The 14,549-nt window shown below is 39.6% G+C and overlaps 1 protein-coding gene across 6 annotated transcripts in view; it reads right to left on the minus strand.

The window, feature by feature from the left end:
* COL15A1 (collagen type XV alpha 1 chain) overlaps nucleotides 1-14,549 on the minus strand; it is a 163,026-nt gene that overhangs the window by 44,667 nt on the left and 103,810 nt on the right. For 5 of the 6 annotated variants that reach the window (XM_064443767.1, XM_064443771.1, XM_064443769.1 and 2 more), the window contains 6 exons: nucleotides 12,964-13,032; nucleotides 10,049-10,093; nucleotides 7,589-7,624; nucleotides 3,306-3,368; nucleotides 2,366-2,401; nucleotides 2,189-2,272 (listed from right to left, as the gene is read on the minus strand). In XM_064443767.1, coding sequence (XP_064299837.1) covers nucleotides 2,189-2,272; nucleotides 2,366-2,401; nucleotides 3,306-3,368; nucleotides 7,589-7,624; nucleotides 10,049-10,093; nucleotides 12,964-13,032 — 333 coding nt within the window. The remainder of the gene's footprint in view (nucleotides 1-2,188; nucleotides 2,273-2,365; nucleotides 2,402-3,305; nucleotides 3,369-7,588; nucleotides 7,625-10,048; nucleotides 10,094-12,963; nucleotides 13,033-14,549) is intronic. The other variant, XM_064443770.1, reaches the window with a different exon arrangement.

The following is a 14,549-nucleotide window of genomic DNA, read 5'->3' on the forward strand; positions in this document are numbered from 1 at the left end:
ACCCTGACCCGGGCAGTGATCCCTTTAACTGCCCTGTGGTTCACTTAGATCACTTAATTGACCTCTGCTGCTCTACCCACGTCAAGCCAATATCCACATTACAACAGCTGGTACTGGTATTTATTTTAGTTCTGTAATTCCAACTAAAACTGATAGGTCTACTTGCAGTAGTTCTTTCCATATCTGAAATTAACTACAGAAGATGAGACACTGAGTCAACAAAATGTATTTGGCTAATTTAATCTTCTGTCTCAGCCAATGTATAGTAAGCAAAGGTCCTGCTCTTATACAAACATTGGCGAGGTAGGTAGAACTCAATGTCATATATAGTGACATATACTTACACACACACACACACGTTCAATTAACTGTATCAAAATATAGCATATCAAGTTCTCAGACAAATCATCTGATTAACAATGTAGAGGATTTGAAGCGTATGAGGATAGATGGCTCTTGCTTCACCCACCCAGAATACCTGTTTGTTGCAAATGTACATAAAGCCACATATATTATGCAACCTACCTTGTAAGAGAGCTTCCTTCTTAAAATCCAAGGTATTTAGAGAAGGAAATGAGTTTCTGTATGGGTTTGTAACACATTAACACAATACAGCTTCTACCAGGCTCTATACATTTCTGTAATGCATGTTAATTCATACAGAAGTTCTGGAGAATTCAGAGGATGCATGTTAGGTTTCCTCAGACATTGCTGCACATTAGATAGACGTGTGGACTGCGACTATCACAACATGTAGGGAGCCATGCAGCCTCTAGCAAACTAGTGTCATTAGTTTGCTATGTCAGCTTCACTAGTTTTTTACATTTCTTATGCATACTGTCCCCTCTCTGAGGCTCTTACAGTGTTTTTTCAAGTATTAAGGAGTAACACATTCAAGTTCATTACTACTGCAAAGAGAGCTGTTTAGTCACTGATAAGAGTTAAGGACCCACAGTGACACTGTGGCAGGGCTGTGAGAAAGAACATGAATTTTGCATCAGCATTTCAGTCACAGGTATTGAGGAATTTCCCAGAAACTCCAACAGAGTGATTTAAACAGAACACGATGAAGCACAGGGCTGGTTACAGTCCCGCTTTAAGCAGGACTTTGAACTAGATGATCTTCAGACACCCCTTTCAACCAACATTTCTGTGAATCTATAATTCTGCTCATCCAAGATCTTAGGATCCCAAGATTCTGGGTTAATACCCAGTAAATTCAGTAAAAAAACCCCCAGCTCTTTTAGGACTGGTTATGTGGGCAATGGGATACAAATTTATGCTCTATTTGCCATCAGTAGCAGAAGCCTAAGTGAAAGTCTAGTTGTTTCAGTCAGCAGAAGATGTTATGTGTAGCTTAGCTTTATGATAATGTTGGTGCCCAGCTCCCCCTAACACAGATTTTTGAGCTGGGCATTTTCCCTTCTTGCAATCACAAATCACTTCTTACTGCTGTTATATAATTTCCTATGGACGAGTCTGGCTGTTTTAGGCACCTTCGGCTCTCAGAGGTGAAGAATTTCCTGCAGCTGCTCACAGCTTCTCCAGATCTTAATGTCATACCAAGCCAACTACAAGGATTTTTATTGTCATCTTGAAATGGGATTCATCCTAATCTCTAGCCTTTGTTACTGCTAACTAGTATTGTTTTTGCAAGCACTGATGTACACAAAGCGTAACTGACTGAAAATATACAGGCAGCTAAAGGATATTGGACAGTTTTTATGAGCTTCAAGCATTTTACCCTTTAGTACTTTTGGCTGTTGCTTCCACAACAGTCAATGCTCTGGTTTGTATAGTGGACGCCTGTCAGAAAATGCAACGTATCTCTCTCCTACATACTGCTGTGTCTCAAGTGCCTTGATTTGTTAATCATTCCTGGTTTTTTATTTCTCAGTTAATTTTTATTTGATGCTCACAATTCCTGCCAAATCACCTGGAGAGTTTGTGAGAAGCTCTCAATATGACCCTATAATTCTTGTATGTAAGCTCTTCACCCACTTTCCTTCTTATTTTGTCTTTTCAAAACAAATCCATTTGATATAGAGACATATTGAGATCTTTTTGTTTTGAGGAGTAGACTTGTGACGTGAGCATCAACAGCAGATTTGCCAGTTTATTAATTGCTTGTGCCCCCTTCTTTGTAAGATGAGTTACAGAGACTTTAATGCTTGACAAACATGCTTACCTCAGGTACTGCTATGATTGGTCCTGGTGGTCCTGGTGGTCCAGGAGGTCCCACAATACTGTTCCCGTCCTGTCCTGGTTTGCCCTATTTCAAAAGCGTTGCAGGTGGAAAACTCATTTACTAAGTACTACATTTCACATAGGTTTCTCAGAAAGAATGAAATGCACACAACCTCACCTGAGGTCCTGGGTCACCCTTCTCCCCTTTTGGACCCTGCATGTGATTAAAAAAATGAGCATAAGTGATTTAAAAGGAAAAATTGTGAAAATGTGTTTTCTCTAGCTTCACAAAAAACACAGCAGTAAAATGCAGGTACAGAATGTTTGATCCCCAGCTCTTGAAAACCACAGATGGGGCCAGCTGGTTTCAGCTCAGGCCCTCTGAAGTTTTGATGTTTAAAAGTATTTCCAAGAACATTTGGCAGAGTTCAGAGAATACCAGAAGCAAATGGGCACACATTTCATTAGTTGGGGATTAATTCAACAACTCACTCTTTCACTGTACTGAAATCAGCCATGCCTGGCTGCTCGTTCCTTTTTCAGCATTAACCACCTCAGTTGTGTCCAGGATTGCCCAGTGGACTGCACAGGGGAACACAGGTGACCTAAACAGTCATTTTTCAGGCATGTTATTTCTAAGCTTGATCAGCCCCTCGATACAACTTACTGTGCTGGTGAAGCAGACAGTTTGTCTGGCACAGGTGAGAGGAAGGTGGCAGGGGACGAGCTGTGGGAGTTCCCAGCTAAAGAGCTCTGCAATCCTCACAGCTCTTAAGCATGAGAAATACATTTAAATCACCTATGAGCCTGTTGGCTTCCCTCTAAATAAAAGCAGAGCTGATTTCTGAATAATTAAAAGCAAAAGGAGCATCAAAGAATCAGAACTAGCCTCTGGAGATGCCTGTATCTGACTGTATCTGTATCTGACTGACGAAGGAGGCAACTCTGCTCCTGTGTTTGGTGTCTGAGGTAACTGCTCCAGGTTAAGTAGGACAAACCCAGGCTCAGCTCTCCACAGGCTGCTAGCAAGTACTGCTAGGGCTCCTGCTGATCCTTAAGACCTAGATTTGGGAGCCAGTGTGTGTTAGGTGACCACGGATTGTGATAGCCCCACTCACCACAACTCCAGGATGTCCAGCAATGCCAGGAAAGCCTGCTTTTCCATCTGCACCCGGCATTCCCTGTCACAACAAATATACTGTTATTCTCTCTAAATTGTATTCGGTTTCATAGAAGCAGGAGGCTATCACTCTTGAGAGGGATACAGTATGGTTCTGCATGGACTAGGGGGCAGGTTTGTTGCAGGCTCTGTGGAGTCAGCATCATCTCATTAGTCATCTGCTCTCTTCACTCCTCCTGCTGTTTCCCCCTCTCCAGAGCAGTTTTTTTAAATGCAGCTTCAACTGTTCTCCACTACTCCCACCTCCACATAGCAAAAGGGTGAATTCTGTTGCTTCCCCCCAAGATACCCTTCGGTTAAGTGACTCTCAAGCTGGAGGAAGAGGAGGGAGAGGCATTGAATATAGATGGGAGTTGGTATGTGGGACAAAAAGTTTGATAGTCCCTGCTCTAGTTTAATGCAGGACTGTAGATGACTGCTAAGAATCTGATCAGTTACTTTATTCTACGGGAAAAACAGAAGTATCACTCAGTAATGATAATGAAGGCTGCCCAGAGAAAAATGGATAAAAGAAGACTCTGAATTCTTAAAGGACCAGATAAAAAGTGAACTACATTTGTTGCATCTGTTTTTCTTTGTGTCATACGAAACAGCAAAGGAAACGACACAGGACAGCCTAATGATTCATCCAAGTGACAGATTAACCCTGTTTTGTTTAGCAGTGGGGCTATTTTTTTTTTTTGTGTTTGTTTGCTTCTTTGATTGGTGGGGTTTTTTGACCTTTTTTTGTTGTTTGTTTTGTTTTTTTTTTTCTTTTTTTGGTGGGGGAGTGTTTTCAGGTTTTTTTAGTAACAGGCTGTTTTGGTTCTTACTTTTTGTTCTGCTTCAAGAAAATATTTTTTTTGGCTTTTACAATAGAGAGTACCATGAGAATCTAGTAGACATAGACAATTCCATTAAAAGGTCAGCTCAGTAGCTGTGAAAAAGATAAACTGAATAAAAGAAATTGTAGAAGGGACAGGAAAACAAGAGCACAAAACATTGCTATGCCACTGTATATACTTATTTTATGCCTGTATCTTGAATTCTGTGTACTGGTTTGTTTACATTTTCCATATTGAAAAGGATCTAATGGAACTAGGAAAACTTTGGAAAAGGCCAATGGGAACAATGGAAGGTACAGAATGGTTTCTATATGAGACATGATGGTGTGAGCTGTGACTCTTTAGCTCGGAAAAGAGACAAATGAGGAGGTGGGTGAAGAATATCGTAGAGGCTTCTAAAAGTAGAGAGTAGTTAAGGACTCACATTTCTAATAGAAGAAATAGTGGGCATCAAATGAAAATAGCTGGAAGAGATTTGTGGGATATGTAGTTAAGTTGGCAGAGCACCTTGCCCCAGGGTCTTGTAAATTGTAGAATTTTGCATGAGTTTCAGGGGGGATATCAAGTTCACTTGAAGAGATCTAATTGTGGTTCAGACACCATTTCTAGCTGAGAAAGTCCCTGAGTCACAAATTGTTGGAGTCTAGGAGGTCACTCAGAACTATGATGTAATACTTGCCCTTTTATAAGGTGAAATTGCATCTAAGCCTTCGCTCAAACTACATATGGTTTTTACATTGTTGGAGACAGGATACTGGGATGGACGGATGGACGGATGGACGGATGGACGGATGGACGGATGGATGGATGGACGGATGGATGGATGGATGGATGGATGGATGGATGGATGGATGGATGGATGGATGGATGGATGGATGTGACCCAATAAAACCACAGAGAATTATCTAGTACTCTACAGGACTGTCTTAAAGAACAAGAGAGTTTCAAAGCATCCAAAGTCAAATGGTCTTCTCTCCTGCATTTCTGGTGTGATAGAAGAAACTAAAATTAACAGTTCATAGGATGCAAAATCCTCTCTCCTTATGCTTTTCTACAGAACTACCAGCATAAAAGATTTAATGTGTCCACTTCATTAAGAAAGGATATTCTCACTGTTATTTTTATTTTTTGTCTGTGATCAGCAAAGCATGTGGCTCACGAATAAACAGTCAGTTTATTTTGATAAAGTATAATTTCTGAAGCACTCTAATTTTCATTTTATGGACAAGTGCGGCATAAAAAGTGTCTCTGAATGCTAAAGGGATTTAGGCACCTAAGCAACTGCTGGGGTTTAGGGACTAGTCAATATGCTACTTGGGACTTAAGTCTCTTCAGTGCTTGTGGAAAATTATATGTATCTATCTGCAGAAAAAGTAATGGGGCAGAGGACCAACTGCAACAGAATGCTGTCATTTCAGGCATGTTGATACCTGTAGATCAGCTTCCTACTATTACAAATTCTGAATAATTTCATCAATTGATTTTCCTAATGAAATTTAATTTGGAAGAAAAGATCCTGGATAGGTAACATGTTTTATTGTAAATGATGTATCCAGAGCTATCCTTATCTTCTAACTCTCTCCCTGTTTTAAGAATGTAGCTCATTGCTCAAATATAAAAAGACTAAGATCTTTTTTAATCTGAGGACTGAAAAGATAGATTGATTATTTTTAAATAGCACTGTAGTCACTCTACTTACAATATATGCATGAGTTTGAAAAATATCTATCACATAAACAATATTAATTACTAGAACAAGGACCGCAGAGCAAAATGCTTGTACAGACAATAATTAAGAAAATAATCTATAGTCTCAAACAGATTAAAAAGAAGAGTTAAACAACTGTCCTACACATCAATGCATCAGCTTTAATTATCATGCTGACAAATATCTCTGTGAAATGGCAACACTCAAAATATGTACAGCAGATGGAATTTATGGCAAGCAGAGTCCTGCTACATTGTTGTTTTTTTTTTTAAATAAACAAGCAGATGCTGCTAGAAGGCTGTGATAATACTCTTGTAAATATTCAGCAAGCAGAAGGGTAGATTCATAATTGTTTTTGTCTTGTTTCCTAGAGCAACTCTTGATTTCAGTGCTGTCCCAACTGCAAGAGAAGCTTTTATTTTATTTTATATTTTATTTTATTTTATTTTATTTTATTTTATTTTATTTTATTTTATTTTATTTTATTTTATTTTATTTTATTATTTTATTTTATTTTATTTTATATTTTAATTTTAATTTTCTATGAGTACCAGCACCGCCCTCTGCTGGCTTATGCCTGCAAAAGGCATGCAAGTCAGCCAGGGACTGGCAAAAAGCAGCACAGTACAAACAGAAGCTTTGGGGTGGGCTCCAAGAGGTAGCCTAACGAGAATAGACAGGGATAATGATAGGAAAGACTGGAGAGGAAATAATGGACTCCAGCTCCATTCGTTTCAGTACCAACACCGTGTAAAGCAGTGTAAACTGGCAGGTTTCCCTGCCAACGGTGTCTCGTGTCTGGAAGCTGCACCGATCCAGAGCAGCAGGTCTAGGTTGCACACTGGCGTGTAGGGTGAGTTAGACAGCTAGGACAAATTATAATTTGGGAGGTACAGGCTGCACATTAGAGAAACTGTCTTGCCAAAGAAGGTAGTGAAGCAAGATACCCACAAAGTTTTTGGAACCTCCCTGGAGGTATTTAACGCTCAGTGAGACAAATCCATTGCTGATGTGGTCTAGTGTTGGTGATAATACCAGTTCGAGTGTGCTATTGGACTAGATGACCTCTGGAGGTCCCTCCAACCACCATTTCTATAATCTTTTACCTCTCAAGGGGTCAGGTGTAGGTTAGGAGGACACTGGCTGCAGGATGATGGGCAGGTTCTAGCACAGAAGTAGCCAACAACAGTGGCCTCTGTGCTGAACACCAGATTGGGTCATGCATGGCTCCTGAGGCCTCTGCACAACATGGCATGAATCTACTACTGTTCCACAGGCAAATGTCATGGGGGAGTGCTCTGATGTGGGGTGCTAGCTACACACCATGGTATGAAGGATTAGCGGGGCATGTGAAACTTAGTTTTTTAATGTAAGCTTTTCTGATTTTCATTTTTGTTCTGGTGAAAATGTAAATGGCCTCACAAAACACCATAGCATCATGCACCTGAGGATTTAAAATGCAATTTTAACTATATTTTAAACAGAAGTCTTAAGAAACAGGTTACACTGGCTCCTGATAATCACAATACAACTGAGAAAGGGTTCTGTTTTTCCAGAGAAGCCTCCCTGGGCTTTAATATGCTGACAGAGCAAGAAATGTTCATTATCCCCTGAGTGCATTAAGAGAAGAAAGAAAACTGAGAGGAAGAAATGACTGAGGCTTTAGATCAAGTTAAATGAATTTCCCACCTTTGAACCTGGTGGACCAATGTTGCCTTTTTCTCCCTGAAACAGAGACACAGTAGGGATCAAATATCAAAGTGAACAGTAATTACAAGGATTTTAAACATGTATGTTACTTTCCTTACAAACAAAGGGACTGAATGGAGTAAAATGATTAGCAAAAATAGGGTATATTTTTGGTGAAGTGATGCTCAGCATACATTTGTGAATTGGTTCTAAGGGTTTAACCTCCCAGTTGCCACCCACATCTTAGAGTTTCTGGTCACCACACATTATTCTTGCTGAGCATCTACGAAGCCACGTGCCTGAACCTTCATTTTGGTGTCTGAAATCAGCACATGGTAACATTCCACAGATCTACCAATGCCACAATGACCTCATGCCACTGCAACTGACCCCACTATCTTGCATCAACACAGTTAACTCAGCCTCCCCCACACTACTGTTCTCCCCACCCACCCAGCCACTGCATCATATCATGTGCAATGTAATGAGTGCTGCACTGTTCCAACTTTGGGACTGATTCTGCAGTACTCTAGCTATGAGTAGACTTGATTCCTTGATTTCATTACAGAGAACATGCAGTTTAGTTTATTTCATTTGAGTTAGAGAATAAACAGGAATAAATCAACAAGGAGCTATAGCATTGCCTCAAATGTTATGTTTATGCTTACTGTCTTTTAGGAGTGCATATATGCATGAGTGCATGAAGACTGTAGACTGTTTTTTAATGAAAACAGTTTTTCATAATAATAAAAGTGAAAGCACAATTTGGATCTATACTTACTTGCTAAGAAAGAGAAAAAGCTTTGATCACAGCAGGCCTTCTCTGACAGCTCTACTAGTCTGGGGTATTTGAAAGATGAAGGATGTATGAAACATAGCTATACCTTAAACACCTCGTGATGTGTTAGCTCTTGTTTTTTTGGAAGTGGGTGGTTGTTTCATTTTGCCACTGTTGCCTAGTGAAGTCATTTATAACCATGAAAAGTGGGTGTAAAATTCATTCCCATGAGAATGATAGTGTATTATATCCACTTTATATTTATTTTGCTGTACTGTACATGATTTTGTAAGATGTCAGGCAACAGTATGTTCCTTTCTGTGTCTCCATGATCTTGGGATGAATGAATCAAGATTAAACAACTAAAATCTTAGTGTACATGGTGGTGAAGTCTCTTGGCCAAGGTTTATGACTATCTTTTCAGTTCCAGTCTAGTTCCTAAATACCATGTTACCTCCATTTCTGAAGTCTTTGTGAAATAGTATTTCCACAATATTTTAGAAATAAAATTTCTAGTTAAGGGCAGAGAACAAGTTTTTAACAAAAAATTGAGACTTGGCACCTACTTGTGTCCATAGAACAGCATCATGTGAGAGCAGGCCTATTCTAGCCAGTCCTTTGCAGTATCATTCACTAACATGTGCTGTGCAAATACTTGATTTTTTCACTCATAAGTAATATTGTCCGCCAGCACTAACAGGAGTAATACCCAATGGGGGGACTTTTTTCAGCCCTATAAGCTGAACTCTATAGACTCTAGACATAGGAGACTGGCCAGATCTTTGGTTGCTGTTGTTCTGTGAAACGGATGCATCCAGTTATTGCTGGTGATGTGCTTTCTGCGTAGCCAGTGACCTATGCTGTGTATGTTCAGGTGCAAGGTTTAGGAAGTGGGGATGGGGCCCCCCACCTATTGTTTTCTATTTCCTGCTCCCTTAATGTTGCTGTCATTTCCCAGGGCAATGAAGACTTTGAATTTCTTTAACTCCACATTTAAGGTGCTGAAAAGGTGTTGTCATGCTGTACTATTAACCTGAGTGTTACTCAACTTTATGTAGGAATAGAAAAAGCCTCTTCCCGTCTAAGGCCCCATGCCATGAATCTGCCCTTTTTTCCCCTTGTTTTTCATCTCTCCATTTTTTCATCATGGGTTACTTAAACAATAACAGCATCACAGTGGAACAATTCAGTCACTACTGAGCTCAAATAAAAACCAAGGCAAAGTAGTCAACATCTCCCTTCTTCCCCCAATGCCTTCCAGCATGTTTCCTATCACTTTCTGGGATCATGCCAGAAAGTGTCTTCCTGCGGGTTTCTCTGTCAACAGCATACATGTAACCTCTTGGAAAACAGAATGATATACAAATAAGCGACAAAGAGAAACTGCCAAATGTCCTAAAAAAATGAAACGAAAATGCCATGTTACATCAAGTGTCTTGGAATGTAATGACCCAGCTTGTATTTACTCACTGTTCTGGTGTGGATGTGAAATAATTCTATTAATACACATTCTGGGTGGATACCCAGTGTAAATGGGAACAAAATTTGTCCTGTACTTAGTCAGTATATTAATATTAAACAAAAGCTGTTTTGTTAAGGCAAATACTGGGAATATAGAAATAAAAAATATATGTAAAAGCAAAATAGGTTCGTTTACAAGTGTTCCTTGTTACATAGGGTACCTTTGGTCCTAATGGCCCACGCTGTCCATTTCTTCCTGCAGGACCCTATAAAATTACACTGAATTTACTGGTAAATCCATGTAGCGTGTCATAATAATTTTTCTCATTAAAAAACCTAGTTCATAACCACAACTGCTACAAAAACTATGTTGGAAACCAGTAGTATCAACAGAGAGTAATAAAACGTAAGCATTGTTTTAGATTTGTTGTTCTAATAAATACAGCCTTGCTCTATATTATCATGCAAAGATCTAAATATTTTTTTCCTTACAAAGACAACTTTAATCTTGTCACAGCATACTCTACATATTTTTAGAAAATATTAAAAATAACGTTGTCCAAGGGATTGCTTTCATTTGCTTACAAGTTTTTGAATTTGCCTCCTTGGCTAAAATTAAGATCTGTTACCAGTTTAGAGGCAACAAACATTTGGGGATGCAAATTCCTCTCTTGTCTCTATTATGATGACATCAATTGCAAAGTACAATTATGACTCTTTGATGGTATGAAACATGGTATGACGAACAACAGCCCATTATTTATGATTTTAGAAAGTTGAATGGAGAAAAAGAATTCAGCAAAGTGATTGTGTTGTCTTCATCTGGAATATGAAGACATCACATCTTAATAATGGTTAATAAACCAAACACTAACAAAACTTTACGCTGATCTGTGGAAGAAAAAGAACAGAAACTATGGAAATAATAGCTGAGCCTACAGAGAAAATAAATTTGATACTTCTACTTCAAAACATAACCACTACTTTCTCATAAAAGATTAATAAAAATTCAACAGATACAAACATAGTGCAAATAAATGTAATTTATTTCCTAGCAGCTGCTTTGAGTTATAACCCTCTTCGAAGCAGATACTCTGTTTTCACTCAAACACTATCAGGAACCTCTGGAGCTGTCATAGGGTGTAAGTTGCTCATAATACTTTCATGCTGTACCAGTAAGTATGTATAATAATTTTCATGATTGCAGGGAAGTTCTTATGTGCCTTCTTTACTGACTCAAACTTTGTGGAGTGACTAAGCAGTAACACAAAAACAAAATTCCAGGATTTTGCTCAGCTGCAACAAGACAGTTTTTCAGTATTTATAGCTGAGTCACTTGGAAACAATGCCTGTTAAAACCAAAACTGAGAGTAAGGCTGTCATTTAGGCAGGTCAGAATGGGCAATTTTGGAACTGGTTTTGGACATCTCATTTTGGACGCTAGCTTGTTTCTGCTATCGAATTCTATTCTTATTTTTGTAACTATATTTTTTATGCCACTTCTTTAGTATCTAGGAAAAGATATGAGGGGTCAAAAGTCTCTAAGATATTAAACTGAGTCAGCTATAACTTCAGTGACTCACAATTACCCGTACTTGAAACCAGCACAGTAAAGAACTTCTCAAACTCTCTCCTGTCTCCAGTGTTCAGTTCTTTTCGGATGATTCATGGAATCAAAGAAACAGCATTGTACAGGGCCTTTGGAGGCCATCTAATTCAGTCATCCCTTGAAGTAGAACTGTCACCAGCTCTAGATCAGGCCAGTAATGGCTCTGTCCAGCAAAGTAATGAAAAATTCCAAGAAGAGAGCTTCTACAACCTCCCTGGGCAAATTGCCCCAGTTCTGCACCAACCAACCTCATAGTGAACAGGTTTTGCCTAAGGTTTAGCCTGAATGTCTCAAGCTGCAAATTGTGACCCCTGCCCTTTGTTGCACCATTTGGCACTAGGAGGAACAGTTTGGCTTCATCATATTTGCAATTGACCTTCAAAGACTTGTAAGGAGCTATTAGATCATGCTTTTGTCTCCCTTTTGCCAGACTAAACCATTTGAGCTCCTTCAGCCTCTCTTTGCTTGTCACATACTCAAGGCCCCATGCCATCTGTACAGCTCTCTGCTGGACTGTAAATGTCTTCTCCATGTCCTTCGTGAAGTGGGGTACGAAAAAAAAGTATGCAGTATTTCAATGCAGCCTCACTAGCCCTGAGCAAAGGGCTATGGTAGTAGCTACTCTGTATGTGTCGGAAATGCTCTTTCTGATGTATCCCAGTACAGGGTTTGCCTTATTTGCAGTGATGATGCACTGCTGCCTAGTATTCAAGCTGGCATCTACCATAACCGAAGGTCATCATCATGAGCACTTTCTCCAAGCTTGGGCAACAAGACTCATTCTTTCAAAGCTATGCCTTGAAAGTTTGAATGTTTCTTTTGGAGTGAGCACAGGAGCAAGACTTCTGAAGACCAAACTAGACCAATGAAGGCAGCTCAGGGAGGAGGAATGCTGGATAATTGCCTGCTTTGGGGGAGGCATCATAGGCTGCAATTTTGATGTTATTGCTAAGAACGATGATAAATCCAAATGATCTGGTAAGTACTGATGCATTGTATTCCCATATTCCCTACTTGGTGTTCTAACGTGACCCATGTTAGCAAAAATCTCCCAAGGCACGGTGATGGAAGAAAAACCATTCGTTCTTCTGGGACATTGCTTCCCCACTACTGGGAACATTTTTTTAGTTTAAGTGGTATTTCAGATTACGCACATTTGATTGTCAAACTATAACATTTCAGTTTCATTAGTATATGTAATTCATCTTCATATGCAAGAAGGTCATCTATTAGGCTAAAACAAGAACTAGAGAGCTAGATAATGCAAAAATCCATATTTCATCCTTTAATCTCTCAAAAACATACCAGAGCAGAATCTAAAAATCACCAGCTAACCACCATTCAGATTCTTTGGAGGACACTGTTATTGTAACGTTATTCTGGAGCAACTGAATCCAGTGCAATGCAGTGACTCCAAATCTATAGCTGACTGGGGCTGTGCTTTTCCAAAAAGCAGAGGAGGACAATTGTTTTTTAAAAAAACCTACAACAACAAACAACAATCCCCTCCCCCAAACATCCACTTACCTTTGGCCCTCTTGATACTGGAATTCTGGATTCGCTTAACAGGCCAACGCTACCTGATCCTTCCATGTCCTAGTGGAAGAAAAAAATGGTACAGAATTTGAGAATTCATTTTTTTTTTCCCTCTTTTTTAAATTTTTTTTTTCAACTGCTCTCTTTCTGGAGTCATATAGAAACTGGAAAGATATTGAACACAAACATATTTATCTTTTCTCACTAACCCTTTTTTGACCAATGCATGATGTTCTGGAGATAGGCTCCACTCAAATGTGATAAGGTCATGTTGACATTCCTTACAGAAACTCTGGTCTTTACAGTCCTGCCAATTTGACACCATTTCTCCAGCACTTCAGGCTGGACAGCATCACAGTTTTAAGTATGAGCTATGTTTAAGCATATTGTAGCAGTAATTTTCTGTGTAGCATTTACATGCCACCTGGCTACTGAAATACTGTAATGACTAGTAAGGGTTACATAACTGATTTAAGGCAGGGAGAATTTGCAGGCACTTTGTTAAGAGCAGTAATCATTATTCAAAGATAAAGGTCCTTCCTAATTCTCACAGTTGAGTTGAACTCCTGCCTAAAATACAGCTTACTGAAATGAACTTGAGCAGAAAATATGTTCTAGCACAAAATTGTAAAATTAATTATGTTGGGAGGGATCTCAGAGGCTACCTAATCCAACCTCCTGTTCAAAGCAGTGTCAACACTGAATTCAAATCAGGTTGTTCAGAGCTTTGTCCCCTCAGGTCTTGGAACCCTCCAGAGATAGAGGTTCTGCAGCCTCTCCAAGCACCTGTTCCAGTTCTTCACTGTCAAGGTGAAAAATATTTTACTTAAGTCAGAACCTCCACTGTTTCAGTTTATGGCTGTTGTTGCTCATCACTTCTGTGAAGCACTGTAAAGATCCTGGACCTGTGTCTTCTCAATAACCTCCTTTTAGGTATCAGAAGGCTGCTAAAATGCTTAAGCCTTCTTCAGACTAAGCAAGCTCAGTTCCCTAAGTGTTTCCTCACAGGTTGCATGCTGCAGCCTGCTGACCATTTTTGTGGCTCTCTGCTGACTTCATAAAGATCTCTGTGAAGTGGAAGAGCTTGAAAGCAGCATCCGTATTTCCTGTGGAGACTTTCTGGGGGTTTTAAAGGAGGCTACACAGAAAGCAGCAACCTCCCTCCAGTTCTTGTTCTGAAAGCGATATTCCAAATCCATAGCAGAACTAGGAGCTGCCAGTTCCAAAGCAGCCAAAGAAATAAAATTGCAGGCTGCCTTAATTATCTGTTTTACCACCAGCACCATCTCAGCCACATGTTCCTATCCCTTGCCTTATGCCTAATCTTGAACTTGTCAGACTATGCTTCAAGCCACCTGGATGAACCATGCCAGTAGGAAACTGTTCACTTGCTTTTAGCTGGAGTTTTAAATGCAGCTGTGCTGGCTTAATTGTTTCCTTTTTCTGAAAAGGGAAAAATCTTGATCTTTCCTCACTCCATTTCCCTGCTCACAGCCATTGAGCCTTCATTTTCAACATCAGCACCATGTGTTGAATCCTCTCACGTTCCTGTGAGCCACTTTAAGTCACTAAAATGG

The sequence above is a fragment of the Phalacrocorax carbo genome, chromosome 2 (genome assembly GCF_963921805.1).
Source record: "Phalacrocorax carbo chromosome 2, bPhaCar2.1, whole genome shotgun sequence".
Classification (NCBI taxonomy): domain Eukaryota; kingdom Metazoa; phylum Chordata; class Aves; order Suliformes; family Phalacrocoracidae; genus Phalacrocorax; species Phalacrocorax carbo.